The 27,834-nt window shown below is 33.8% G+C and overlaps 1 protein-coding gene across 5 annotated transcripts in view; it reads right to left on the bottom strand.

Annotated features, from left to right (window-relative positions):
• Positions 1-27,834, bottom strand: part of LOC122222486 (melanoma inhibitory activity protein 2-like) — an 84,318-nt gene that overhangs the window by 8,027 nt on the left and 48,457 nt on the right. For 3 of the 5 annotated variants that reach the window (XM_042943039.1, XM_042943040.1, XM_042943038.1), the window contains exons 14-20: positions 24,988-25,089; positions 23,993-24,053; positions 23,141-23,176; positions 19,347-19,414; positions 17,440-17,522; positions 15,675-15,803; positions 11,904-12,062 (exon numbers count right to left, since the gene is read on the bottom strand). In XM_042943039.1, the coding sequence (XP_042798973.1) occupies positions 11,904-12,062; positions 15,675-15,803; positions 17,440-17,522; positions 19,347-19,414; positions 23,141-23,176; positions 23,993-24,053; positions 24,988-25,089 (638 nt within the window). The remainder of the gene's footprint in view (positions 1-11,903; positions 12,063-15,674; positions 15,804-17,439; positions 17,523-19,346; positions 19,415-23,140; positions 23,177-23,992; positions 24,054-24,987; positions 25,090-27,834) is intronic. The other 2 variants (XM_042943042.1, XM_042943041.1) reach the window with 1 other exon arrangement.

The raw sequence follows: 27,834 nt of genomic DNA, 5'->3' as shown, positions 1-27,834 counted from the left end.
GGAAAATTATTTACTAAAGGCAATAACTTTACCTTTGTAGTAAACACAATTATAATATGCTACTCTAGATTTTGAAAGTTTCACTTCAGTGAAGGAAGTAAATACATCAAAATATCAAAAACATCACTGAGAAGATCGCTACTGACAAAGAAAAAAGAGAGTATGTTGTAAGCATATCAAGAAATTTAGCAGAATAGACGATGATAAAAGAAATAGTCACCAAAGCAAGAAGTATTATTCAGAGGTCATCAAGGATGAAATTTTTAGTAACTTCAGTATTTTGGAATTTAGCATCCCTCCAAAATGAAAGGGGAAGATCTCTCACTCAAGAGATGAATGGAAGGTTCACAATGCTCACATTAAGGACACCTAGACAGACACAAATCTGGGCACAGACTCTGACTCAGGTGCTTCTACAGCTAACCACCTTTGCCCCCAGGTGTCACTTATGATAACAAAATGATCATTCCTGGGTCCATTCTTGAAAAAATATAAGTAGTCCATCTCATCTTGGCTAGGCAATGGCAGATTTCTATACATTAGGTATGATATGCCCAACTCCAAAAATAAGAGGAAAGTCAAAGGGGGTAAATTATGTGACTCTCTCTTATCCAGATGGATAAGGAAAAACAGCTGCAAATTGCCTTCCATGACTATTCTAAGCAGCAATTCATCATGCGAACTCCATACAATGTTGGATAGGTCACCCCTCATCTGACTCAGCCACAAGGGAGCTTACTGACACACCTCTCCCACACAAAGCCATGAAAACCACTTGGCATCAACCAGAGTTAATAGAATTATATTTAATGAGCTCCCAAGGGTCAAAGGATGTGCATTAGGAGAGAAAGATCTGGACAGTCTCAGGCTCATTTCCTCCCCCTTTCAGAATCTTAGCAAAAAGCTGTCTCTATCAGTCTGAATTAGCCCAGTGAAAAGAAAGGCCAATATAACCAATGAGATCTAAAAGGAGTTTTCCCTGGGGCGCCTGGGTGGCTCAGTCGGTTAAGCGTCCGACTTCAGCTCAGGTCACGATCTCGCGGTCCGTGAGTTCGAGCCCCGCGTCAGGCTCTGGGCTGATGGCTCAGAGCCTGGAGCCTGTTTCAGATTCTGTGTCTCCCTCTCTCTGCCCCTCCCCCATTCATGCTCTGTCTCTCTCTGTCTCAAAAATAAACGTTAAAAAAAATTTTTAAAAATAAAAATAAAAGGAGTTTTCCCTTTCTACCACAAACATGGGATTAAATGGCAGAATTTGGCCAAGGGGATAAAAATGGGTAAACCTGAAAACTTCCCAGCTCTTTCTTAATCAAGTCTCAAGATACCATACCATATCATTATTTTGCTTCTAAATTACATCTCCACAATATCAGCAACCTCAGAAATAAAAAATTTTGCTACAAGCTTACTATTTTATAAATCATATACCCATGTTGCCCTCCACTGGCCAATATAATTAACTCCTTAAATCTACCAAGACCTATTGTGTACGTGGCAGTAGTGATACACAGCTGGTTTTGATACAGTCCATGCTTTCATAGTCTAATGGTGACAGAAATAAATACAGTGTGGTCAATGCGTTAATAAAGAGGTATACAAATTATATGAGTGGTAGCCTAATGAATTTTGATTGGAGGAATCAGAAATGGTGTTGTTACCAAGGAGGTGAAGCTTGCCCTGAGAGAAAAGGACAGATGAACAAGTAAGCAGCGTATTATGCTCAAACACAAATACACACACACACACACACACACACATAAACACGCCCACAAACACATACACACATGCAATATGATAAAGCTATAACCAATGAGACTAAAATAGAGAAAATAAAGACATAGTTCCTTGCTTGCTTGCTTACCTTTGTTTTTTTACCACCCTTATAAAACAAGACATGATTAAGAAGAAAGAATGGGAGAAGGAAAAGGATCAGGGGAAAAAATGAATAAAGGCTGCCAATAAGTGTACACAGCATTCTGAAGCAGTTTCATAAACTAAGAATTTGAATAAAATCCAAGATATCTATGTTAAATAAAAATGCTGTTTATCTCTTTTCATTCCATAACAAATCTTGGACTGTGATAGTTCCCTCAGTACCTATTTTAATCTGGGGTTCTATCACATAAGAGAAACATCAAGTTGGTTAACAAGAGAAGCATAAAGATGGATAAAGGATTGGGATTTTTTTTAGGTTTAATACTGCCTAATAACCAAGTACAATAAACATCTTCACTCACAACATGAAAAAAATAGTTTATCCTAATAATTAAGGAATTTAAATGGAATGAAAAGCGAAATTTCCAGAAAGCAGATGATAGCAGCATTGATACAGATAGGTTACGAGTCTGGAATAGAGACCAATGGTATAGAAAGAATGTCTAAGAAATAGATCTATGCAAATATGGACATTTAAGATAAAAGTAATATCTCAAATTGATGAACCAATATATAATATTAAAATAACTGTCTATTCAATGGAATAATTCCTCGCACTAAACACTAAAACAGAAATCAAATCCAAATTGAAAACTTAAAAATTAAAACAAAATTTTAAGATTTTTGAAAGAAAGAAAACAGAGAATATCATTTTGATCTAGGGACAGGCCTTAAACAAAACAAAAATTCCATAAAAATAAACATGGATTAACTTACCTATAAGAAAATTTGAAACTTATGTATAACAAGAGCATGCGTAATAACAAACCAATAGAGTATTGCAAAAGACAAAAGATTAGTATCCAAAATGTACTAAGAATTCCTATGAATGGGGTCCTGGGTGGCTCAGTAGTTAAGCGTCTGACTTTAGCTCAGGTCATGATCTCACAGTTGGTGAGTTCAAGCCCTGCATCAGGCTCTCTGCTGTCAGTACGGAGTCTGTTTGGGATCCTCTTTCTCCCTGCTCCTCCCCTGCTTGCATACATGCTCTCTCTCTCTCAAAAATAATAAAAATAAATAAATAAATAAATAAATAAATAAATAAATAAATAAATAAAAAGAATTGCTAGCAAGCAGGAAATAAAATGAGTCAGGCAATTTGCAGCAAATAAATACAGGTAATACAAATGACCAATAAACATGAAAAGATGTTCAAGCTCACTAATCAAAGAACTACAAATAAAAAGGAGATAATAATTTTAACTCCTATTGCTGGAAATATTCAAAAAGTTTTATATCAAGTATTGGAGAAATAAGTACTCTCAAATCCTTTATGTACAGCCACTCTTGAGGGCAATATGGCAACATCTATTAACACTAAAAACAGGGCACCTTGGTGGCTCAGTCAGTTGAGAATCCACTCTTGATTTCAGCTCAGGTCATGATCCCATGGTTTCTGGGATTAAGCCTTGCGACAGTCTATGCACTGAGCATGGAGCCTGCTTGGGATTCTCTCCCTCTCTCTCTGCCCCTACCCTGCTTGTGCACGCACATTCTTTCTCTCTAAAATAAATAAACATTTTAAAAAATGATTCTCTCTCCCTCCCTCTCTCCTGCTCATGCTCGCTCTCTCTCTCTCTCACTCTCTCTAAAATAACAAAGAAAAGGAAGGAAAGGAAAGGAAAGGAAAAGAAAGGAAAGGAAAGGAAAGGAAAGGAAAGGAAAGGAAAGGAAAGGAAAATATGCTTATCCTATTACTCAGTAATTTCATTTCTTCAGCTCATCTCTAAATAACATATATGCAAGGGGTGTTAACTGCAGCATTGTTACTAACAGCGAAACACTGGAAACACCCTAAATGCTCATCAAAGAACACTGGATAAATACATTGTGGTATATTTATAAACAGAAATACTACATAGTAATTAAGGTAATAAACTTTATATTAAAATAGAAAGAAATCAAGAACATAATGTTGATAAAAAACTTGATAAAATAGAAAAGGACTTTTTTTTTTAATTATATATGGTCTGTAAGTTTACACACACTAAATGCATGAGTAGTCACCTCTGGGAAAGAAGGATAGTAATGGCTCCAGGAAAGGAAGTAGAATAAACTCATTAATATAGTGTGCTATTTTTTTCTTTATATGTTTTATTTACATGTTCTCTCTCTCTCTCTCTCTCTCTCTCTCTCTCTCTCTCACACACACACACACACACACCTGAAGCAAATATTAACATGCAATTTTAGAAGGTAATAGGCAAGATTTTACATTATCTTTGCTTTTGTTCCTTTTTCCATAAAACAGGAGTAACACTCCTGAGTGTTAGAACAATCAATAAAAAGCACTTAATAACTGGTGCAAAATAAGCATCCAAAGTAACTACATGAGAAATTAAACTTTTTATATTTATAAACCATATTAAAGCATAATAGTGACTGGTCTCATTCAAATTTGTGACCATAAATTTCAAATAGATACTCAACACTGCCCTGTAATCATACTACACCCCAGTGAAGTTTGAGTTCCTTCACTCTACTAAATGGCTATTGTGTATCTTTTTCTCTCTCTTCAAATCTCTGACAACTCCCTCCTCTCATCCCAAGTTAATGATCTTGCCACACCAAGAACTGATGGAACTAGACAGCTTCACTCACCCTTACCCAGTCTCTACATCTGTACCTACTTGTGCCTTCCTTCTTTTTCAAATGAATAAAGTGACTTAGCTCTTATCTAATTTCTCACTTACACTCTGGATCCCATCTTTTCTGTTTACCACTCAAGTGTTTCACTTTTATAATTATACTCTCTCCCATACATCATCAATTTCACTTTCTACCTTGCATTATTCCCATCAGTAAATAAATGTTGCAATATTTTCCATCTTAAAAAAAAGAAAAACTCTCCCTCCCAGCTACCATTTCATCTCTCGCTTTTATTGAAAGCAAAATTTTTTGGTGCGCCTGGGTGGCTCAGTCAGTTGAGCATCCAACTTCAGCTCGGGTCATGATCTCGCAGTTGTCGAGTTCGAGCCCTGCGTCGGGCTCTGAGCTGACAGCTCAGAGCCTGGAGCCTGCTTCGAGTTCTGTGTTTCCCTCTCTCTCTGCCTCTCCCCTGCTCATGCTCTGTCCTCTGTCTCAAAAATAAAGATAAACATTAAAAAAATTTAAAAAAAAAAAAAAGAAAGCAAAATTTTTCAAAACATCGTCTACATTTCTCCCCACATCCTACTCGCTCCTCAATCTACTCTCTTCATAAAGATTGGAAAATTAAAGATTTTTAGAGTTAAACATGTATAGCAGTAACCTGTCTACCAAACACAACCAATACGAATCATTAGAATTTATATAGGATCATTACAAGAAGTGATAGTGATACAGGAGATATACACTCCAAAACAAGAGGTAGCCCAAAAATGTAGAAACAACTTTTAAGCAAATACCATTCCCTAAGAGGATAAAAGCATCATTGAAGCTGTTAGGACACCTTATTAAGTATATGAAGACTCCAAAATCTCAACAAGAAGATCAAAATGGGCCTAACTTAAGACCAACTCTTATTTCATCAAGTGAATCTTGTATAAAAGAATGTTCGCCATGAAGAACAATTATCTGCATAAAAGTTTACAAATTAGAGCCAGTAAAGTAAAAATCTATGCCTGCACTTCTAATGCTATCTAAAGTTGGCTTTATGCTGCTTTTGTTTCTCAAGGTAAAATTTAAAACTATCATCCTCAATTTGGCTGTATGTATCTTATTCAGCTCTTCAAGAGATAAAGCATGTTTTTAAACATCCAAGGCTGAAGACCAGACTTAATTCATAATACTATCAAGGTAGAGCTGCTAAATCTCTTTGCTACCCCTCACATATCTTATCCAAACTAGTAAAAGATAAGCAATGACAAAAATAAGAGAAGCTACATACATACTTCTTGCTCTTTTAACAGAAACTCTAAAAATATTAAAGCTTTAAAAAAGGAGGGGAAGTGACATAATCCTCCTTTAATTTACATCTGTCTATTCTAGCAAAGAATTAAGATTCTTCATTCTTCTCTATTACTTCTTCCTGATGGAAAAGGAGGCTGTGTGGCCAGTTATAGGAGTATAAGGATATTGAAATTAGTGCACTAAAATCAAAAGGAGCACTGAGAGATCAAGAAAACCAAGGAATAAAAACATGAAAAAAAACTAAAACTTTGTTTCATTAAAGTATCTGTGGTTTTCTTACTTTTTTCTCAGCTAAAATACTACCAAAAATATTTATATGAACTTAGACATAAGTAATACCTTTCTTGTTGGATTCTTACTAGATTCATTTATGTATGACAAATCATTACTCTGATTAATACCTGCAGTAGAAATTAACTGTAACTTCTTTGTGGTATAATTCGCAAGAATTATTTAAAAGGCTAAAAGCCAAGGTTTCTGCAGATTTGTTCCTTCATGGTCAAAAAGGTATCATTTAAAGTCTAGCAGCATTAGTTTTCTTATTTGAATTATTTGCTACTAATACTGTTGAAACATGTCACTAATCATAATTTATATAAGATACAAGAATATTTTAAGATTCATGACTCTTAAAACATAATGGTAAATGCTAAATGTTAGTTAAAAGACAGTATTTTAAGATTTTCTAAAAACTCACTTAAATTATTACTCTTTGTTTTGTAAAAAAAAAAAAAAAAAAAAAAAAAAAAAAGAACAAGTGCAAAGAAAGCAAGGCAATTACTTAGGAACCATTTAGAAAAACTAACCAAAAAAATACATTACTTCTTTCTTCTAAAGAGTAATTTTAGGGGCACCTGGGTGGCTCAGTCGGTTAAGCGTCCGACTTCAGCTCAGGTCATGATCTCACAGTTTGTGAGTTTGAGCCCCAGGTCGGGCTCTGTGCTGACAGCTCAGAGCCTGAAGCCTGCTTCGAGTTCTATGTCTCCCTATCTCTCTCTCTCTGCCCCTCCTGCCCCTGCTCACACTCTGCTTTCTCTCTCTCTCAAAAATAAACATTTTAAAAAAATTTTAAAGAGTAATTTTAAAATCTAAGATATTATAGTATACAAATACATTTTTTACATATAGTTATACAAGTGAAAACACATTGTAAAAGTATAATCCCTCTGATATACTGCATTCATGATCTCGATTCTTCACCATCCTTATACCTTTGTCTTCAAGAGGCAGAATATATTTCCTGCCCACTGATTCTAAATTATGTCATGTGACTTGCTTTGGTCAATCAAATGTTAGCTGTTCTGACTCAGAGAGATTTAAAAAAGCATGTTTTTGCTTTTCTACTCCTGTACTTCAGCAACAAGAATGAGAGACTCAAAGAATGAAGCTCCATTTCTTATGGAGCAAAGCACTGAGTCAAGTAAGTCACGTTGGTTAAATTTCTGTTGCATAAATTCTTATTTATTAAGAACTTACAGGGGTACCTGAGTGGCTCAGTCAGTTAAGCATCCAATCCAACTCTTGATTTCGGCTTAGGTTATGATCTCATGGTTCGTGAGACCAAGCCCCATGTCAAGCCCTGTGTCAAGCCCGCCTCCAGCCCCACCACCAGTCCTGCATCAGGTCCTGGAACAGGCCCCACAAGTAGAGTGTGGAGCCTGCTTGGGATTCTCTCTCTCCCTCTCTCTCTGCCCCTCTCCTGCTCCTGCACTCTCTTGCTCTTTCTCTGTCCCTCTCTCAAAATAAATAAACTTTAAAAAAACAAAAAAACAAAAAATGAACTTGTAATGGGTGAGTTCTTTAGAACATATTCTTGTTAAAACTCTAATCAAATTATTATATGATATGTGAATGTTAACTTATTTATATTATCCATCAATAACATTTTTTTCCTGCAAAATTGAAAAGATTTCTAAGTTCCTAAGATGAAGAAAAATGAACTGAAAACAGCCTTGATCTGAATGCTAGTTATACAAATGTGCTCAAATTATGAAAAGACCACCAAGTTATATGCTAAAGAATACTTGCACTTCCTGTATATGTACTGTATCCAATAAAAAGGATTTCATTTTTACTTTTGATTTTAATTTTTTTTTTCAACGTTTATTTATTTATTTTTGGGACAGAGAGAGACAGAGCATGAACAGGGGAGGGACAGAGAGAGAGGGAGACACAGAATCGGAAACAGGCTCCAGGCTCTGAGCCATCAGCCCAGAGCCTGACGCGGGGCTCGAACTCACAGACCGCGAGATCGTGACCTGGCTGAAGTCGGACGCTTAACCGACTGCGCCACCCAGGCGCCCCTACTTTTGATTTTAAAATAAGGATTCCCAGAAAGCTGCAAAAATAATACAGAGGGAAAAAATAATAATAATACAGAGAAGTCCTACACACCCTTTAGCCCATTTCCCCCAATCTTCCGTAACTAGTGTGCAATATAATAACCAGGAAACTAACACTAATACAATGCAAGTATATAGTTCATGCCAACTTATCACATGTGTACATGTGTGTCATCACCACCACACTCAAGATACTGAACTATTCCATCACCAGAAAGGTCTCCCTCATGCTACCCTTTATAGTCTCATCCACACACCTTCCCTTACTATCTCTAACCCATGGCAAACCCCTAATCTGTTTTCCATTTCTATCATTTTGTCAGTTCGAAAATGTGATATATATGTAATTATACAGTAGCTGACCTTCAGAGATTGTCTTCATTCAACATAGTGCCCTTGAAATTTATCCAAATTGTTCATGCATCAAGTTATTTCTAGTTTGATTCCACTGTAAACACAGAATACTGTATATAATTTCAATTATTTTCAATTTGTTTGTTTCATGGCCCAGGATATGATTTATCTTAGGAAATGTTCCTTTGGGGCTTGGAAAGCATGTATATTCTGCTGCTATTGGGTGGTGTATTCTATAAATGTAGATTAGATCCTATTGGTTAACAGTATTATCCAGTTCTTGTATATCCTTGCCAAATTGTCTAGTTGTTCTACCAACTGTAAAGAGAGATACTGAAGCCTTCAACTATAATGGTACATTTACGTTTCTCCTTTCAGTTCTATCACTTTTTACTTCACATATTTTGTAGCTCTCTTGCTTGCTATACAGAAATTTGCATTTGCTATGTCTTCTTGATGCTTTTTATCATTATGTGATGTTTTTCTGTCTCTGGTAATTTTCTTTGCTTTTAAGTTTACTTTATCTGATGATAATAATAACCATTCCTGCTGTCTTCTGATTAATATTTGCATAGTATTACCTTTTCCCATCCTTTTACTTTCAACCTATCTACTTATACTACTATATTTGAATGAGTTTTGTACTCAGCAAATAGTTGAGTCATGGTTTGTTTTTTAATTCATTCTACCAATTTGTCTTTTAACTGCTGATGTTAGACAATTTACAATCAATGTAATTAGTAATACGTTAGGGCTTAAGTCGGTTTTTTTGTTTCTATTTGCTCCCTATATCCCCTCTTCAAAGTATTTAACAGTACAAAAACAAATGATTCCTTAGAATTATAGAATCTTATATATTTCTGCTTACTTGTCTTAAATCAAAAAAAATTTTTTTAATTCTTGCCAAGTTCTAACATGTTAAGGAAATATATGAAATTTACAAAGCATGCTTCATAGGACTACATTATAGAAAATATCAGATAACTACAGAATCTATATTCCTCAGAAATTCAGTTATTCCAGTTGCCATTTTTTAAGATGAGTGTTTTTTAAACTAAAAAGATGACCCTCATGTCAGAATGATCATTTGTCTTCAAAGCAGCTACTATAAAATTATGCTCATGACATTTAAAAAATGCTTACAATGAATAAAAAGATAAGAAATCTCAGCAGACAGTAAAAGTATTAAAAAAATGAAAATTCTAAAACTGAAAAATATAATATCTAAAATAAAACTTTTCCACAGGGCATTTGGATGGCTCAGTTGGTTAAGCCTCCAACATCGGCTCAGGTCATGATCTCACAGTTCATGAATTCGAGCCCTGCGTCAAGCTCTGTGCTGACAGCTCAGAGCCTGGAGCCGGCTTCGGATTCTGTGTCTCCCTCTCTCTCTGCCCCTCCCCCGCTCACACTCTCTCGCGCGCGCGCTCTCTCTCAGAAATAAACATTAAAAAAATGTTTTACATAAAATAAAATAAAGTAAAACTTTTCCTGGATAGGTTTAATATATATTAATAGCAAAATAAAAATAAATAAATTTTTTTAATTAAAAAATATTAACAGAATGGAGAAGACAGAAAGAAGAGTCAGTAAACTTAAAGACAGATCAATAGAAATTATTCAACTTTCAAAAGAAGAGAAAAAAAAACTGGAAACAAAATTAAAAGAGACTTAGGGATCTATGAGATAATACCAAAAGTCTAAAATTACAGGCTTCAGGCAATTTTTAAAGGACATGTAAAAAATTTTCTGATTTTATGAATGAACAATAACAAAGTCAATACTGAGTTCTAGTCTCAGCTATCTACCTAGGTACTTTAACCTAAGACTGCCAACTAATCTCTTGGAGGACTGCATGCTCTTTCCATATAATAAGGGCAATGGTTTTATATGGATTAGTGGTTTTTTAGATTTAGCTATTCCTCAGAACCTCCAAGGGAGTATTTTAGAAATATAGGCCTTACCTCTGAAGTTCATGTTCCAAAGGTCTGATCTGAAGGGGGACCCAGATATATCTGCATTTTCCCTGAAGTTTCTTAGGCTACTTCTGGAAGGTAAGCCAACTTTGAAAACCACTACACCAGATTTTACTTGGAGAGTTAGCGCATGTGACAGGGATTCTTGGTATTAATAGCTTGTAAATTCTCAAAGGAAAGTTCTCTATACAGATGTAGCGATATGATAATCCACCAAAATCTTGCAATCAAGTTCTTAGAGAAAGGGGCTGTAGTTTATTATCTTTATTTTTATCATAGCAAAACTTTTTAGTGAATGTTAAAGTCAAGAAATAATCTTTGAAAGATGTTCTATGCCACTCCCCTAAAAGATTCTTTTTTTTTTGAGAGACAGAGCGTGCAAGCAGGGGAAAGAGGTAGAGGGAGAGAGAGAAAGAGAAAGAGAGAGAGAGAGAGAGAGAGAGAGAGAGAGAGAGAGAGTCTTAAGCAGGTTCCACACTCAGAGCAGAGCCTGACATGGGGCTTGATCCTACAACCCTGGGATCATGACCCGAGCCTAAATCAAGAATCAGACACCCAATCAACTGAGCCACTCAGGCTCCGTGGGAGCCACCATTTCTTAGAACATATACACACTACTACTACAGCAAGAGCTGATTCTTGGAATTAAAGTTATTTTACCATGATATTCTTACTCTCTCCAACTCCTCAGGAAGGAATCTGAAGTAGTATGTTTTTTTTAATTTATACAAAGCAGGCATAGCTCACTTCACATAAGAGGTGTCCCTGAAACACCGCATAAAAGTTTAGCAAACTAAAAAATTTTAAATACATTCGTTGGGAGAGTAAGAGCTATTAAAAGAATAGCAGTTATTGCCTTCCTTCAGGATATTCTGCTGTGACTCTTCCAGTAAATATATTTATTTTAGCAGTTAATCTAAGGTATACTGTTTAATGAAGAAAGACAATTACAAGAAGGTGAATAGTGTAATTGCACAGAAGTGATGAGGGAATTTTTCTATTTATGTTTATGAACATATACCAAAAAAAAAAAAAAAAAAATCCCTAAAATATATAAAACTAAATACCTGGAAAAGCATGCTAAGATGATGAGGGAGATTTTTTTCACTTTCCTAATTACACATTTCTTCATTGTTTGGACTTTCTAAAATAAACATGTATTACTTCTATGAGCAATAAAAATAATAAAGATATTCCATGAGAGGGTTGGGAGGGAAACAAAGCAGCTTTCTGTAACATGAACAACTACCCCTAATTATTATGGTTAGAAATTTGTGTTGTTATTGTTTTCCAATATGTATCAGTTTTTCTTAAAACAGGACATACATGTACTCCTCTTTTCTTCCATTCTTCTGTGTTTCATATACTGCTTACCTTTGAAATATAAATAATTACACTCTCTCCATACCTGATGGAGGGATCATCATCCTACGATCCTGCTCCCATGGAGGTGAAAGGGACCCAGTGTCAGAAGGTGCTCTATGGGCATCAGTTAACCTATCACAGCTTGATTCTCCTCTTTCATTGGTATTCTGATGGTCCAGAGGATTCCCTGGGCCTCTTGAGCCTAATTAAAGAAAAAATTACAATTCTGTTTTATCTAAAAAAGTATTATAAGACCTATCATCAAATGAAATCCAGGCAGCTTTTAAAAAGTGAAAACAATCAGATTCCAACGAAGTTTCCCTAAGACATATTAGACTGTAATTCCATCCTACCAAAGCCTAGGACAATGAAGAAAAAATAATCTTGCCATGTGTATAAACAAATAATTGCCTACAAAAGTCATTTATAAATGTTACCACCATCATCATTTACATAGAAAATCAGTGGCTAAATTATAAATTATAAATACTAACTCTGAAAAATAAAAGTATGAAGTGAATTACAAAGTAAAGACCTCTATATCAGATGGAATAAAATAATTATGAGGTTTTTGTTGCTTACACTAATATGCCAATAGTCAAAAAGAGCATGATTCTTTTAACACAGTCATCTTAGAGGTTATATACCTATTTCAATAATTCCACAACTATTCAAAGTATTTTTAGAACAACTCTTTTAGAAATGTACTTGGATTAACTTAAGAGACACTCAAGAAATCGCATCTCAATGCTGAAACAGGATTCTACTTCTGTCCGAAAATGATTTTAACCAGTCTGATTACAAACTTTATACCCACCAGATAAATTTGGCTTTAAAGGGCTTTTAGCAATTTCTGAATATCAAATTCACCTTCAAAAAGAGCTCACAACTCTGAAGGCAAGTCTAAAACAAAAGTTTCAAAAACAACAGCACTGTTGGAATAAATACTTTGAACAAGGTAACACTCATTTGGGTAAGGAAATCTGGCATGCTTATATTTATAAAGAAAGACCATCATTATAAAGTTCCCTTCTTATGACCACAAAAAACACAGTACCTCAATTAATATCACATATTCAATTAAAATGGAAAAAACAAATACAAAAATTTTTTTAACATTAAATAACAAAATATGTTAGTACTTCATTTATCTGTCACTGAGGGGGGAATGCGGTCTTCTCAAAACTATATTGCCCAGAAAACAAAAGCTTTTTTCTTTTTAACCTTCTAAGGAATAGATTTTTTTTAAAAAATTTAATAGAAATCTTTCTAAAATGTCTCCACAGTTCAGTACACCTTTAAGAGACTAAAACTAATTCAACTTTTCTTGGTAACTTGTACAAATCAATATAAGAATCTTTTTTAAAAAATACATAATAATCTTTAAAAAAAATTTTATCTGCTCTCTTTTGTACAGTCAGGAGGTAAACTGACTTTTATATTCTGAAAGTAAGTCAGCTATCTCTTTTCCTCATAGTTGTATATTCCCCAAATCTTTCTTTCCAGCTTGTTCATCCTTCTAATAAGGTCATTAGAAGAAAAAGGCTAGGAAAGCAGAAAATTAAACTGGAAAAAAAATGTGCATCAATTAGGCTGAGTTCATCTAGTGTGAAGCACAGATCTTTAAAGAAGACATTCAAAGACCTTCTCTTGATTGCTTCCTTTCAGAAGACCAAAATACAGGCCAACCAACCGACTACCAGGGAAAAAATTACAAACTTAAAAATGCTAAAGGTTAAAATTTTCATTCAGACTAAAAGTTACATGAAATTTACTCTAAAAAATTATTTTCCTTATGTTCCATCTGATTCAAACATATATCTCATTCAAACTTTCAAATTTAAAAAGATAATAAAAGGAAGGAAAAGGGCACTATTCACCCTTCTTCAGTGAGTCATAGTAACTTTTACTCCAAAGCAACTCTTTTAAGACCTACTAATAACTTACCTAAAACTTCTGTAGCTCTTCTAACAAACAGTAAAACACCCTTGCAAATAATCTAAACACATCATTTCTCAACAGTAATAAAAAGGAGAGGAAAGTAATTTAAATAGGAGAGGAGAAATCAAAGGTAATTCTTACTTATTACAAATATCCAATTGACTACAAGCAATCCTTGACTTATGTCATTCAACTTCTAGTGATTCACATTTGCAATTTAGCCAATTATACCTTTATTTCTAGGGAACTGTTTTTCAGATTGCTGGCTGCAAACCATCATGGTGCATGAAATTAGTCTTAATGAGCAACTTTTTTAAATGAAATGGAACAGAAATGAACACAAAATACCAGAAAGCGTCAAAAATTGTAAGGGTAGTACTACTTCATGTAAATGGCTTCTATTACATTTATGTTGGCATGTAATGTGACATGATATAAAATATATTTCTTAATATAGGTCAAAAAAACAGGGGGAAAATGGATTTGAGGGCACACATGTGAATTTCAAAATTAGTCTCCTTCCTCAAATGCTCAAAGGAAAGGTCTCCCAGGGCTCCAAGTGTCAGTCTGCAACTCACTCTTTCCCTAGGAGTTTTCAGTTCAAAGCCAACACAAGCAAAAGTTCTCTCTGAAATATCCCCAGGCTGTGGGTCCAATCAGCAGTGGGACTGGGAAGTGGGAGGGACCAATGGGAAGTATACCAAACTGAGGATACAAAGACGTAAATAGGAAATGGGTAAAGGGAGAATATCCCATAACCCATAGAAATTTTATTTTCTCATTCTTTGAAGGGAATCCCAAAGAAAGAGCTCCAAAAATATTTAAAATAATGGCAGTTTCAACAGAACAGGACAGCATCCCTGAGAGACTATTTTTGGTAAGTAGTATCCATTTGAGTATATGAGCTGTGAGAAGTTGGATTTAGTTTGGTGTTTTTATTTAGTCTCATTACTTTCTGTTCCTACCTCAGACTCAACATGCTAGATTCACTGATAAAAAGGGGGGAATAGAGACACAACACTGATGAAGAATGTTATTAGCTCTTATACAACACAGATTTGGGGCTAAAAACCTAAGACTTTTGACTTGGGAATGAACAGCACTGTTTACCTTTTAATTTTGCCACAATTCAAGGGAAAATTTTAAAGCAACTTGACAAAGTGAGGTGAGAAATCAAAACAGGAAAACTCCAGGCACACAGGTAACGCCAGGATGAGCGCTGATGAAGTAAATGGAGAAAGACCAAGAGCTAATGCATAGGCTTGAAGTAGCTGCTAAAATTTGCAAAACCCCATACAGGGTAACAAAGCAATCTTGGGTCAGTTTCTCAAAGTATTAAACAAATCATTTCCATCTCCCTTAAGGCTCCCATCAAAACTCTTCTTGAGAAGTACTCAAGATAGTACTTCTGTATTACTCCACTCTAAAAAGAAGGTTCTTTCTTTTACTTTCTGATTTTCTAAAATAAAAAGATCATGATAATGAAGTAAAAAAAGATTTTAGAAATTCTACATTTTAATAATGTTTTGTTAAAATACAATTTTATGCTAGGTTATATTGTTATCATATTTCATGTATTCTTTATAAAGTGTTGCATTATGTAGTATAATATATAGTTTTTAAGAAGTCAAATGATCTAAAAAGATTAAGGGCTTGACCAAAACATAACCTACTATACCTGTTTCTAAGAGAAAAATATATTAAAATTACATGTCATAGAGCTCCTTTTCCAAACAAAAATAACCCACAATAAGTGCAAGGAATGCCTGTATTTTCCAAAGATTTATTTTAAAGATCATTTTAAAGATAAGTTGAGATGAAAATATAAAGTAAGGAAGAAATCTAGAGTAATAAAGATGTTTAAACAATATACCTCTTCCTCCTCCCCCTGGAAGCAAAGGTGAGAGTCTGAGTGGACCCTCCAACAAAGTTGGAGGGGAGAGAAAAGCTCTTGTTTCAGATGAAGGTCGACCCAATGGTGAGGGACCATATGGGGAATGCTCTGGAATAATTAAAACAGCATATTTAAATTCATAGTTTCAGTTAGCTACACTATAGATTAGAATCCCATTTCAACAATTTCCATCAAGTCACCCTATTGTCAATTTAAGTTTAATCCACATCCTAAACACTTAGCATGCTCTGGGTTTTATTAATACGGGATAGAATTAAATATGGAACCCTGTGGTTTAAAGTCTGTCTACCAAGTGGACACTGTAGTCAAGAAAAATATTATTCTCTTGGTAATAATACACTTAAGTAACCATACAATATTAAGCAAAGGATACTGGTGATATTTTAGAACTATGAGAGGATTTGGGGGCCATGAAGTTTGTTTGGTTTTGCTTTTAATGGCAGTATGCTTCCAGACATTTCAGCTGATAAGAGTTGTAATATGGAAGGGCTCAGTTGAAATTAGGGCCAGATAGGCTAGGCCATGTTGAGCCATGAATTATTTGGGTGAAGCTCAGATTTTTCAAAATAGAAATGCAAAATCCTCTGAAGCATCAGAAACAACTTTTGATTCATTACCACTGAAAATTCAGTTTACATATACTTATTTATCAAATAAATCACTTTCTAAACCATATAACCAGGAGCCCTATCATTTTACAAACTTCACCACTCCCAAGTAATGATTATGCTTCCAAAGATCTAAAATCAACATCAGAAAGCGAACTTAAATACCACCAAAATAATACTTTTTAAATATGTTAAATTTTATTATGTAGCTTATACAACGGTCAAATGCAATTACAACAAACGATCAAAGCATTATTTAATCTTTACGAGACTTCTGCATTACGTTCAGTCAAGAATTCCTTCTGTATAATTGCCCCCCACTCCAACCTTTGTTACTATTTGGAATTAATAACCTGTTATTTTGTAATGTAAAAACAGATTTTCATTTTAATGAAATTAGACTCTCAAAAGTGATTTTTATAACTTTGAAATGGTTATTAAAATGGGATTCCACCTATATAAAGTTAGGTTTATTTTCCCTGCCTTAGATGCTTAATTCCAATTCAACCAAAAATTATTTTGAAAAATTTAAACTACTTGGAACAGTATGAGATCATTAAAGATGCTAACTCATTAATGAATAGACAAAAATATTAAATACATCTTCCAAAGACCTGGTCCTCTCTTGGAGGTAATTAAAGCAATCAAATCTCAGATTATTAATGTTTTCCCACCTTCTTAATTGATACTTTTAAATAATTAAAAACATCTGTTTTAAATCTTGTTTTTATAATTCAAGCAAATCCCAATGAGTAGTGGATATATAAACAGTCACAATGTTATTCCCTTTAAGCACTCCTTACTCATTCTCCCAAGAAATATTGAGTACCTTACTACATGCCTTTCACTTTGCTTTTCAAAGAGCTCAATGTGCTAAATATACATCATCTTACAAAAGCCCACTAAGAAATAAAGGCAGCAATTATTTACATTATTTCCAGGGTAACAAAACTCAGAAACTTGGGAGATTATGATAGAACTCAGATTAGAATCCTGGCTCCAAAATCTAAAATATTTATAAATAATAGTATTAATTTACACTAATATAAAAGATATGTGCAATATATACATATATATGTATTTTAAATGAGGGTTAAAAAAAAAAAAAAGACTACCTCTGCCAAATGCTGTATTTGGAACATCAAGTGCATAAGGATCTTTTTCTAAAAGTTCAAATTTAAACTCTGTTTCAGTTAATCTGCAAATAAAGAACAAACATCTCTAAGTTACTCATCTAAGAAAAGCACCCACATTTCAAGAAAAATGCCTCTTCCAAGTACAAGGATCTCTTCACTATCTCAATATTTACACAGAAGAAACAAATCTTTTAAAATTATTCTGACCAGTAATAAATGGAATTGTTGAATCACTAAATCATACACCTGAAATATAACACTGTGTATTAACTACACTGTAATTAAAATTAAGAAACAAAACAAAATAAATAAATAAATAAATATTCTGACCAAAACACCTTTCCATAACAGGTAACAGGGTTCTTTCTGCCTAGTGATAGTGACATTTTATTGAGGTTTGAAATCACTTTGTTTTGTTCTGTGTTCAAAACTAGACAACTAGACTTCAGTGAATACTATTACACAGAATCCAAATTTTAGAAATAGCAGGGCTTTCCAAGGTCAACCAGTTCTAATGTATCAGTTTACAAGTAAGGAAACTGAGCTAAAAGTTTACATGATTTATTCAAAATTAAAGTAACAGGATTAAAACACAGGGTTCCTACCTCTGCATCTCACCTGCTTTCCATTGTAATGTTACCCAAATGATTCTAATCACAACACAAAATAGGAATCCAGTGAACTCATCCTACTATTTTATTCCTAAACCTTTTATCTTAAAATTGTGACATTTTAAAAGAATCTTATTTCTAGTTCTTGATCATAAGATCTGACACAGAACATTTAATCATGCAGTTTTAATTTCAAAGTAGAAAAGACAAGCAAAAAGAATAATGGAATCATGGAATAATGTTAATGGTACATTCTGGCAAGAAATTAGAACACCTGTGAAGAGATGTTTGCTCCTAGAAAAGCATTTATCCTTCCCTTCCATCATACATTGTAAGCTTTTATTCTTTCATTTTATTATTGCATGGCAATGTCGCCCAATATAATAAAACAAGAGAATGAAAGAAAAAATAAAAATGGATTCTACCCATATCTACTAAAAGATGCCAGTACTCTGAGAATTACCACATCAGAGATCTATCTTTTCTCTTTCCATCCCTTGTAATTGCCTTCTTCCTACTCTAGTTTAAAAAAAAAAAAAAAAAAAAAAAAAAAAAAAGGGGGCGCCTGGGTGGCGCAGTCGGTTAAGCGTCCGACTTCAGCCAGGTCACGATCTCGCGGTCCGTGAGTTCGAGCCCCGCGTCAGGCTCTGGGCTGATGGCTGGGAGCCTGGAGCCTGTTTCCGATTCTGTGTCTCCCTCTCTCTGCCCCTCCCCCGTTCATGCTCTGTCTCTCTCTGTCCCAAAAATAAAGTAAAAAAAAAAAAACGTTGGAAAAAAAAAAAAAAAATTAAAAAAAAAAAAAAACTGGGGTGGCGGGGCAGTGCCTGGGTGGCTCAGTTGGTTAAGCCGCCAACTCCTGATTTCAGCTGAGGTCACGATCTCATAGTTGGTGAGATCAAGCACGGTGTTGGGCTCTGCACTGCTGCTTGGGATTCTTTCTCTCTCTCTCTCTCTCTCTCTCTCTCTCTCTCTGCCTGCCCCTGCTCACATGCGCTCTCTCTCTCTCAAATAAATACACATGAAAAAAAATTTTTTTAAGTTATGCTTTTTACAGAAGAACATGTAAACAATTTACTTCTCTTAAAGTAACCTAAGACAAATGTTTCAAACAAAAAATCTAGTACCTTATAATAAAACTAATAAATATTTCACCACTAGGTATGTTGGATTCACTGCAAGTTTGTTTGTCCCTACAAAAATATTATATAATAAATAAAATACAACTAAAAATAAAGTAATAACTAAAGCTTAAAGTGTTCCCACTAAGATACTTACTTCTGTCTACTGTGAGCATTTTCTTTCCTTAAATCATTAAGATTTCTTTCAGCAGTCCGAGCTGCCAACTTAAAGAAAACAATACGTTTTCATTTTTTTAAATACGTTTTTAAAATAACACTTATACAAATGTAAAACGGAAGATAAGCATTCACACATATCACAACACATTAGAATGCATTTCAGTAAACTCAATGTAAAAAATTTTTAACTTACAGAATTTTTTTTAAAGGAAATGAGTTTCCTATAACCAAAAGACATGAGTCTAAGGCTGGAGTTTGATCATGTACTTGCCAATAAATGCGGTTATCTAGACGTGAAGGCAAGAATTAGCACTATTTGGTGCTGTCAATATCCAAATAACATGACAGAAGCAATGTAAGAGGACCCAAGCTTAGGGTGATGGGAATGGAGACTCAGAATCATTATGCACAGGTACTCTGGCTATAAAAGCAGATAACCAACTCTGGAGAGAGATCACTATAATTCTGTGAAACCATAAAGATCTAAAACAGTTTCACAACATGCCTGTACAGGCCATTTTTTTAAATCGCTGAATATACCCAAAGCATGCAGTCTGTTTGTTAAGATCATATTCCCATTCCCATAAGCTTTTACATTGGTTTAGTAATACTTTTATTTAATAAAAGATTTGGGGTGCCTGGGTGGCTCAGTTGGTTAAGCATCTGACTCTTGATTTCGGCTCTGGTCATGATCTCACAGTGTGTGAGATGCAACCCTGCATTGGGCTCTGTGCTGACATCGCAACACCTACTCAGGATTCTCTCTCCCTCTCTCTCTGCCCCTCTCCCGCCCATGCACAAGCACTCTCAAAAACAAGTAAATAAACTTAAAAAAAAAAAATTAGAAAATCAGAGTATGTATGCTATGGGAAAAAAACTTACACTTATAATAAACATTAAGAACATACAATATTCCTAAATAGTTTGTGGGCAAAGATTAAACTTGTATGGAATACTATATGTTTCCCAGTCATTCTGTACACTCTCTAGTTAAACAGCAGCAGTGTATGCAGCATCAGACCTGGACAAACTAACGCAATGCACTGGGGCAAACTTATCTATTATACAAAGGCAAATTAACTCAACCTAGAACCATAACTTTTTACAGGTTAAAAGAACGGTACTATCAAATGTATTCATTTAAAATTGTGAACTACACATTAGAATTGACTTTAACTGGCCAAAGAATAAAGTATGTTAAATACACACACACAAACAAAACAAAACAAAACAAAACCCTAGCTTAACCATATTTTAGCATTCATTATCAAAAAGATTCCAATGTAAATCATTTTCTAGTATATAATGATATAATCAATTTTGTACTAACAAAAACAATACTACACAATAACAATCTTAGTTAATAAAATATCAATTCATTCATTTAACAATGTGTTTTAACAACACAGAATCAAAACTACTTCTAAATGTTTTCTACACAGTATAGTATTACATATTTACTCTTAATTATAGGAGACAAAACAATACAAAGTTACTAAGTCAAAAAAAGTAAATCCTAGTATGATTATAGTGCTATCAATATTAAAGATAAATCTACAAAAAATATATAAGAATAAACAGATGCTAAATGATTACAGGCTTTTAAAAAGTTTACACTTCAAAGGTTAGGTAAAACTATAATTTCAATGAATGACCACATTGTATTCAGATATTACTTAAAATATGCAAAAAAGCATTCTATTAAGTGCAGGTGTTAAGCCCCTATCTTAAGAAGCTTAAATCTGTGGTAAGGACAACTATTGTACTTGTCACAGAACACATAAAAACAAAGTATTATATGAGTTCAAAGGAAGAAAACATTAACTCTAATAGGATGGAGCAAAGAAATGCTCAAAGGAAAAAGTAACATCCAAAATTATAAAATTATTTATAACAGTAAAAAAGTGGAAACAAACTAAACATTTATCAAATGGGAGAGGTTTACATAAATTATAAAATATTCATAGAAAAATATCTATAATATATTAAGAAAGAACATAAAAACACTAATATATAGTATAATTTCATTTTTTAAAACATATACATGATTTATGTCTAAATATACTTAAAGTATAGAATAAATTAAAGTGATACTGCTGATTACTTCTTGGTACATCCTTTGTAAATAGTCTGAACTTTTTTTATTTAGTGAGTATACATTACTTTTATAAAATCTAAAAAAATCTTCGTTTTAAGACATTAAGGGTATTTTTTGCATATTTTAACATAAAGTCTAGGTCATTTACTAAACAAGAAATTCAATGTATAATAACAGAGAAGCCACAGATTTAGAATCTAAAAAGTCAGAATTTTAATCTCTATTCTTCATTCTTTGATCATGTGACTTTGGGCTATTTCCCCATCTGTAAAACTCAACTTATAATATCTATTTTATAGAGTTGTTGGGTGAATTCAAAGAGTAATATACACAAAATGCCTTTAAGTACAGTGCCTAGAGCATTAAGAGATTAGCAAACATCAATTCCTCTCATCATGAAAAAATAATCTTTTTCTTTTTAATTTTATTTTTTATTTTTTTTAAATTTACATCCAAATTAGCATATAGAGCAACAATGATTTCAGGAGTAGATTCCTTAGTGCCCCTTATCCATTTAGCCCATCCCCCCTCCCACAACCCCTCCAGTAACCCTCAGTTTGTTCTCCATATTTATGAGTCTCTTCTGTCATTAAAAAATAATCTTTATCTTAGTATTCTGACTGTGGTGGGGAATGATGAAAAAAACTAAATTCATCTCCAAGCCCAGTCTAATTCATTAACAAATCTTCACTTGAACCCTCAACACAAAATCTGAGAAACGGGAAAAGCTTTGACATTCAACATGTCTAATTTCTCAACCTATACAGGAATCTCCACTCCAAGAAACATCCACCACTAAGAAATATCTCCCAAGCTTCAGTGTAACAAGAGTCTAGTAAGAGTTAACATACACTGAGTGCTTACTACGTGTCAGGCACCTAACAGGCTTACATGAGTTATTTATTCATCACTATAACTCTATAAAATAGGTACTACTGATATGTCTACCTTATAGGTAAAGAAACAGGTAAAGAAACAATTGTTGTTGTTACAGGTGTTGGAACCAGGATAACAACCAAAACTGGGTAACTCCAGACCCCATGTGTTCACACATTGCACAAACTGTCTCTGCTTGAAGACTCCTAAAGACAAGTCCTCTGAAGGCCAGCTATTACAACAGTTCTACAAATTAGATGGATCATTCTCACAATTAGTCAAAAGCCACATCCTTATCATTTCCTCATAGAGTTCTTCTGGAGCACTGACATGCCACTTCTCATGATGATCTTTTTCTTGATGTGTATCAAGTAATTCAACACTGAGAATCAGATAACTGAATTGTAAAGCTTTTACAACTAGAAGAGGCTTTCGATATCACTTAGTTCAATCTGTTGTTTTACAGACAAGTAAACAGGCCCAGTAATTTTAAGTAAGTTGTCCACAAGTAAATTAGTGGCAATCCAATGCTCTCAAAACAACCCATAAACACTACATCACCTCCCCCAAAAGAGTATAAGCTCCTTGCAAAATAAAAGCAGAGAAGGAAAAATCAGATTTTGTGAATAACTGTTATAACCAAGTATTTAGTTCATAAAAAACATAATTTCACTACCAGCAAAATTAAAAGAAATTTATTTAACACTACCTTAATTTTTGGTGTGAAAGTGTATCTTTTAAACGGCTCATTTAAATTAGAAAAAAGAACAATCTGACAAAGAGAATTTAATACTTACCCAATTATCATGTGCTTTTTTCTCATGGGAGATAATCTGAAAAAGAAATTCATTAAAATACTACTGATTTTCTTAGGTAAAAAAATCTCACACTACCACTATGATTTAGTACACAATTCATAAACTCGAAAATAACTCAAGCATCTCTGAAAGTCAGTAACATTTTTAAAGCAATTTTCATATACACATGACTATCACATTTTTAAAACAAAAACTGAATGTAAAGACAATTTTTGTCTAGTATATTTTTGTTTTATGCAAAAATCAACTACAATGAGTTGCTGACTAAGAGATAATTAGTCCAAGTAAATACGAGACTCCAGTGCTGATATATGTTTATTTATTTACTTAATCCATATTCCCAAAGAAGCAGGAGACATGCCAATTTTAAACAATTTTAAAACGTGGCAATTTTAAACTCTTGGGCACCTTTGTGGCTGGGTCAGTGGAGCATCCGACTTTGGCTCAGGTCATGATCTCACAGTTTGCAAGTTTCAGCCCCACATTGGGCTCGCTTCTATTGGCCTGTGAGCGCAGAGCCCACCTCAGATCCTCTGTCCCCCTCTCTTTACCCCTCCCCTGCTTGTACTCTCCCCCAAAATAATTTTTTTTAAATAATAAATAAATAAGTAAATAAACAAACAAACAAGTATTTTATTTCAGAACACTTGGCTCCCTATAAATGTTCCACAGCCACACGCAAAACCTCAAGAGACATGGTACAACTATCAAGTAACTATACTCTTGCATCAAAACAGAAATACCAATTCGAACAAATCAGAATTGTTTAATACACACACACACACACACACACACACACACATACACACACACACACACACACACATATACCTGCCCTTGATAAGAATGAATGGTTCTCTCCAATTCTTCTTCAAGATCTTTGGCTCGCTTTCTACAAGGAATAATCATTCTACTATTAACATGTACTAAGAAATGACAGAACACACTATGTCTACTGAAAATATTAATTAAAACACCTAGAGTGTTTTGTTTAATGTAAAAATAACTCCAGAACTCCACACTAATCACCTTTAACACGTTCTAAAGTAGTATATTTTTTCCTAATATAATTTTAATATTAATTATGCTTTAAGAGTACTACTACTTGGGTTTACCTAAAACCAAAGGTTATGCCAAGATTTATATGGTATATTGGTTTGTTTTTATTACTAAGAAGCATGCACTTGGAAGAATTATTCAGATGTCTGTAATCTTAACAGAACTCTAGGAAATTAAAAGTCTCTGTGAAATAAAATGTTACCTACTACCTTTATACAACTAATAAGATAATTCCTTCTTTTGGACAAAATCCAAGTTTACTCTTCCTAAATTAAAATTAAATATCACAACTATTTGGGATACTGCTAAAACTTGCCCCTTATTTTCTCTAGGTTTTCTATGATTTCCACGGAACTAATGACAAATGAACAAGGGAAAAACTAGACTTATCAATACTTCAGAAGTGGCTCACTCTTCTCTTTGAAGCATACTTCTCAAATTCATTAATATTGTATATATTCTTCCCCATTAGAACCAAAGAGGAAAGACCTTGAAATTAATGGATATTCATAAATTTCTTGATATTAACATAAAATAGGATTTCCCTATTTTAATGCGAGAGATTTAAAATCATGTACACTGAAAGGGAAATATTTCTCCTTTTTATATTTTCTGTATAATTGCAGAATAAAGCAAGATATACAAATGAAAAATAATGACAAATATCTTGGGTTTATTTGGGGGAGCTACCTTATTATTTTTTCTAGTATTAGGTTTTTGGATACCCTCCCCGCCTGAAAAAGAAAAGAGTAAAAAATATTCAATACCTATAGGTCTCCAGCTCTTCAGCTGCATGACTGATCTTTTCATCTGCTTTGGAAAGTTTCTCCTCTTTCTCTAATCGGTAATTTTCCTCTACTGTTAATTTCCTTGAAACAAAAAGTGTTTTGTTTTGTTTTTTACTGTATGTCATAAGATAATCAATTATATATTTTTAATAATATCACAACTGGTGCTTCTCATAAAACAATTTGCATAAGACCACTAAAAACATCACATGCAAGAAAAAAAAGTAGCTGCATAAATATTCCTGGTGTGGAAATTAATATTACAAACTCAAATTATAAACCACCTTGTCTAATATAGTACTACTAACACAAAAGATTCAAGAGTTTTCTATAAGACTTTTATCATGAAAATAAGATCAAAAGTAAATATTAGTAAAAACTATCATGACTATATATTATTTATCAAGCCTTCTTGTATAAAGCAGTGTGACATTTATTAGACAAGAAGTCACCAAGTAATAAACTGAATTTCAATAATTTTTAAATTGGTTGTTAAGTTGTTAACACGGTGATTAAGCTTCTTTTTTTTTTTTTTTTTTTTTTTTTTTTTAAATATATGAAATTTACTGTCAAATTGGTTTCCATACAACACCCAGTGCTCATCCCAAAAGGTGCCCTCCTCAATACCCATCACCCGTACTAGTAGTCCTATCTACTACTTTTAGTTCTTTTAATAAAAACAGCTAACTTACTGAGCCATTAGCATGTGCCAGAAATTGTTCTTAGACTTTTACATGTATTATTACCCTATGTAATTATCACAACAGCTCTATAAGAAGGGAAAGGAAACACAGAAAAACTAAATAAGTGAACCTAGGCATAGAGCTAGCAAGTAGTAACTCCATTATACTCTATTACCCCTGTGTTTCACATGGTATCATCAGTAACACTGGTCCCTCAAGAAATACTGAACACCACAGGAAAACACATATGGAGTCCTAAATGTGAATGTCTCCCCTTCTTCACGAACTTTGGGGAAGAACATGACAAACTATTGAAGAAATCCTATAGGGTAGCAGTAAATGTTTTATATTCCATAAACTACATTACCAATTGCTAAGAAATTACTCCCTAGGTCAATCGTTTCATAGGGTTAGAAGAAAATAAGTCATCTCCTCAGAAAAAGCATCAAAGTATGATGGGCTTGGACATGGAAGGAAGTGTGTTTTTACAAACCCTAGATTTAAAAAATGGCCAGAATTGTCTGCTGTAGAGAGGTAAAGTCTATGAACCTCCCCTTGAATTTGGATAGATTCATTAAAGATGAAAATGGCATTATAAAAGAAGCCTGATGATACGATCAAAAAATAATCACATCTTACTTCACATATCTAAAGCAACATATCAAACTTGTATGCTATACTATTTCACTTCTCTCCAATATTTGAGTGATGAAATGTTTTAATTTAAATGTAAGAATGGAATACACAGTATTTTGGGAAATTGAAGATATTTCACATTAATGAATTGATGAAATCACAATGTGAACAACACATACAGGGACAGGATTCTATTCAGTGTCCCATCCTTGCTCTTGAATATCTACAGAGAACACCTTTTTTTTTGAAATTTTAAATATTCCTCATCAGAATTCTATCATCAACCATGTATTTTTATTTTGTTCAAAATGTATACTCAGAAGTATTCCTTTCACCTCAAAATAATCCCATTTGTATCCAAATTTTACTTATAATATCTTTCATCCTACCCTAAAAAGGGTGCATGCCTAAGTTTACTGAAAGAAGCCATGAGTCATCCACTCTATAGCTCTTCCATTTAGTCAAGTTTATTTTTCTTTCATATCCTGGGCAGTCCCAACTGGCCCAGAAGTTCATGATGAACAGCAAGTTTTTGATTTTTAATGGATTCCAAAGAATAATTAAGTATACAGGCTGGCAATGACAGAGCTTAACAAATCCCCCATCATCCTGATGGCAATGGAATGTTGGTATTTTCTACCAGTTTCCAAATATATAAAACAGAATCTCATTCCCACTACTTATGTTCTATAAAGTCATCCCAAATCCTAAATTAGCAAATGCTGAACCATTGCTCTTAAAGGAAACAGAGTTAGGTTTCTGGGTGCTCTGTTCACAGCATTTTCATCAACCCACCAACATGTAACCCTGTGTTCTGTTTTTCAGTTTAAAGATACCTTATTTAACATATATTGTTGGTTCATTACTAATGAACTCACAGCCAACAGCATTATAACTCAGGCTGGACATAGTTTCTCTGACACAGGTGCTGTCTCTATAAGACACACCACAGTCTTCTTGCACTTAGGAACACTAAACAGCATTTTAGCATGATACCTGGGGATCATTTTAAAACAGCTAAATCAAAAAAAATAATAATAAATAAAATAATAAAATAAAATAGATAAATCACCAACAAAAAGCACAAAAATGTGGCATTACATATAGTGCAGAAAAGGACACTTGTTTACAAAATGAGAGCTGAAATAAGAAGGAAGACTGGGAACATACACACTGGGAGATTCAAATTTCTTGCTATTCTGTGCATGTCTGAGAATGACCACTAAAGCTCCTGAGTACTGGTTTTAGGATAAAAATAAGTTTTCATTGGTTCAGGTCATGATCTCATGGCTCATGAGTTTGAGCCCCGCGTCAGGCTATTTGTTGTCTGCTTATAGCCTAGAGCCTGCTTCAGATTCTGTGTCTCTCTCGCTCTCTCTCTCTGCCCCTCCTCTGCTCACACTCTCGCTCTCTCAATAATAAATTTTTTAAAAAATTAAAAATAAGTTTTCATGGGGCACCTGGGTAGCTTAGTTAAGTGTCCTACTCATGATTTCCACTCATGGTC

The sequence above is a fragment of the Panthera leo genome, chromosome B3, assembly GCF_018350215.1.
Source record: "Panthera leo isolate Ple1 chromosome B3, P.leo_Ple1_pat1.1, whole genome shotgun sequence".
Lineage (NCBI taxonomy): Eukaryota > Metazoa > Chordata > Mammalia > Carnivora > Felidae > Panthera > Panthera leo.
This window is presented reverse-complemented; position numbering and strand designations above follow the sequence as displayed.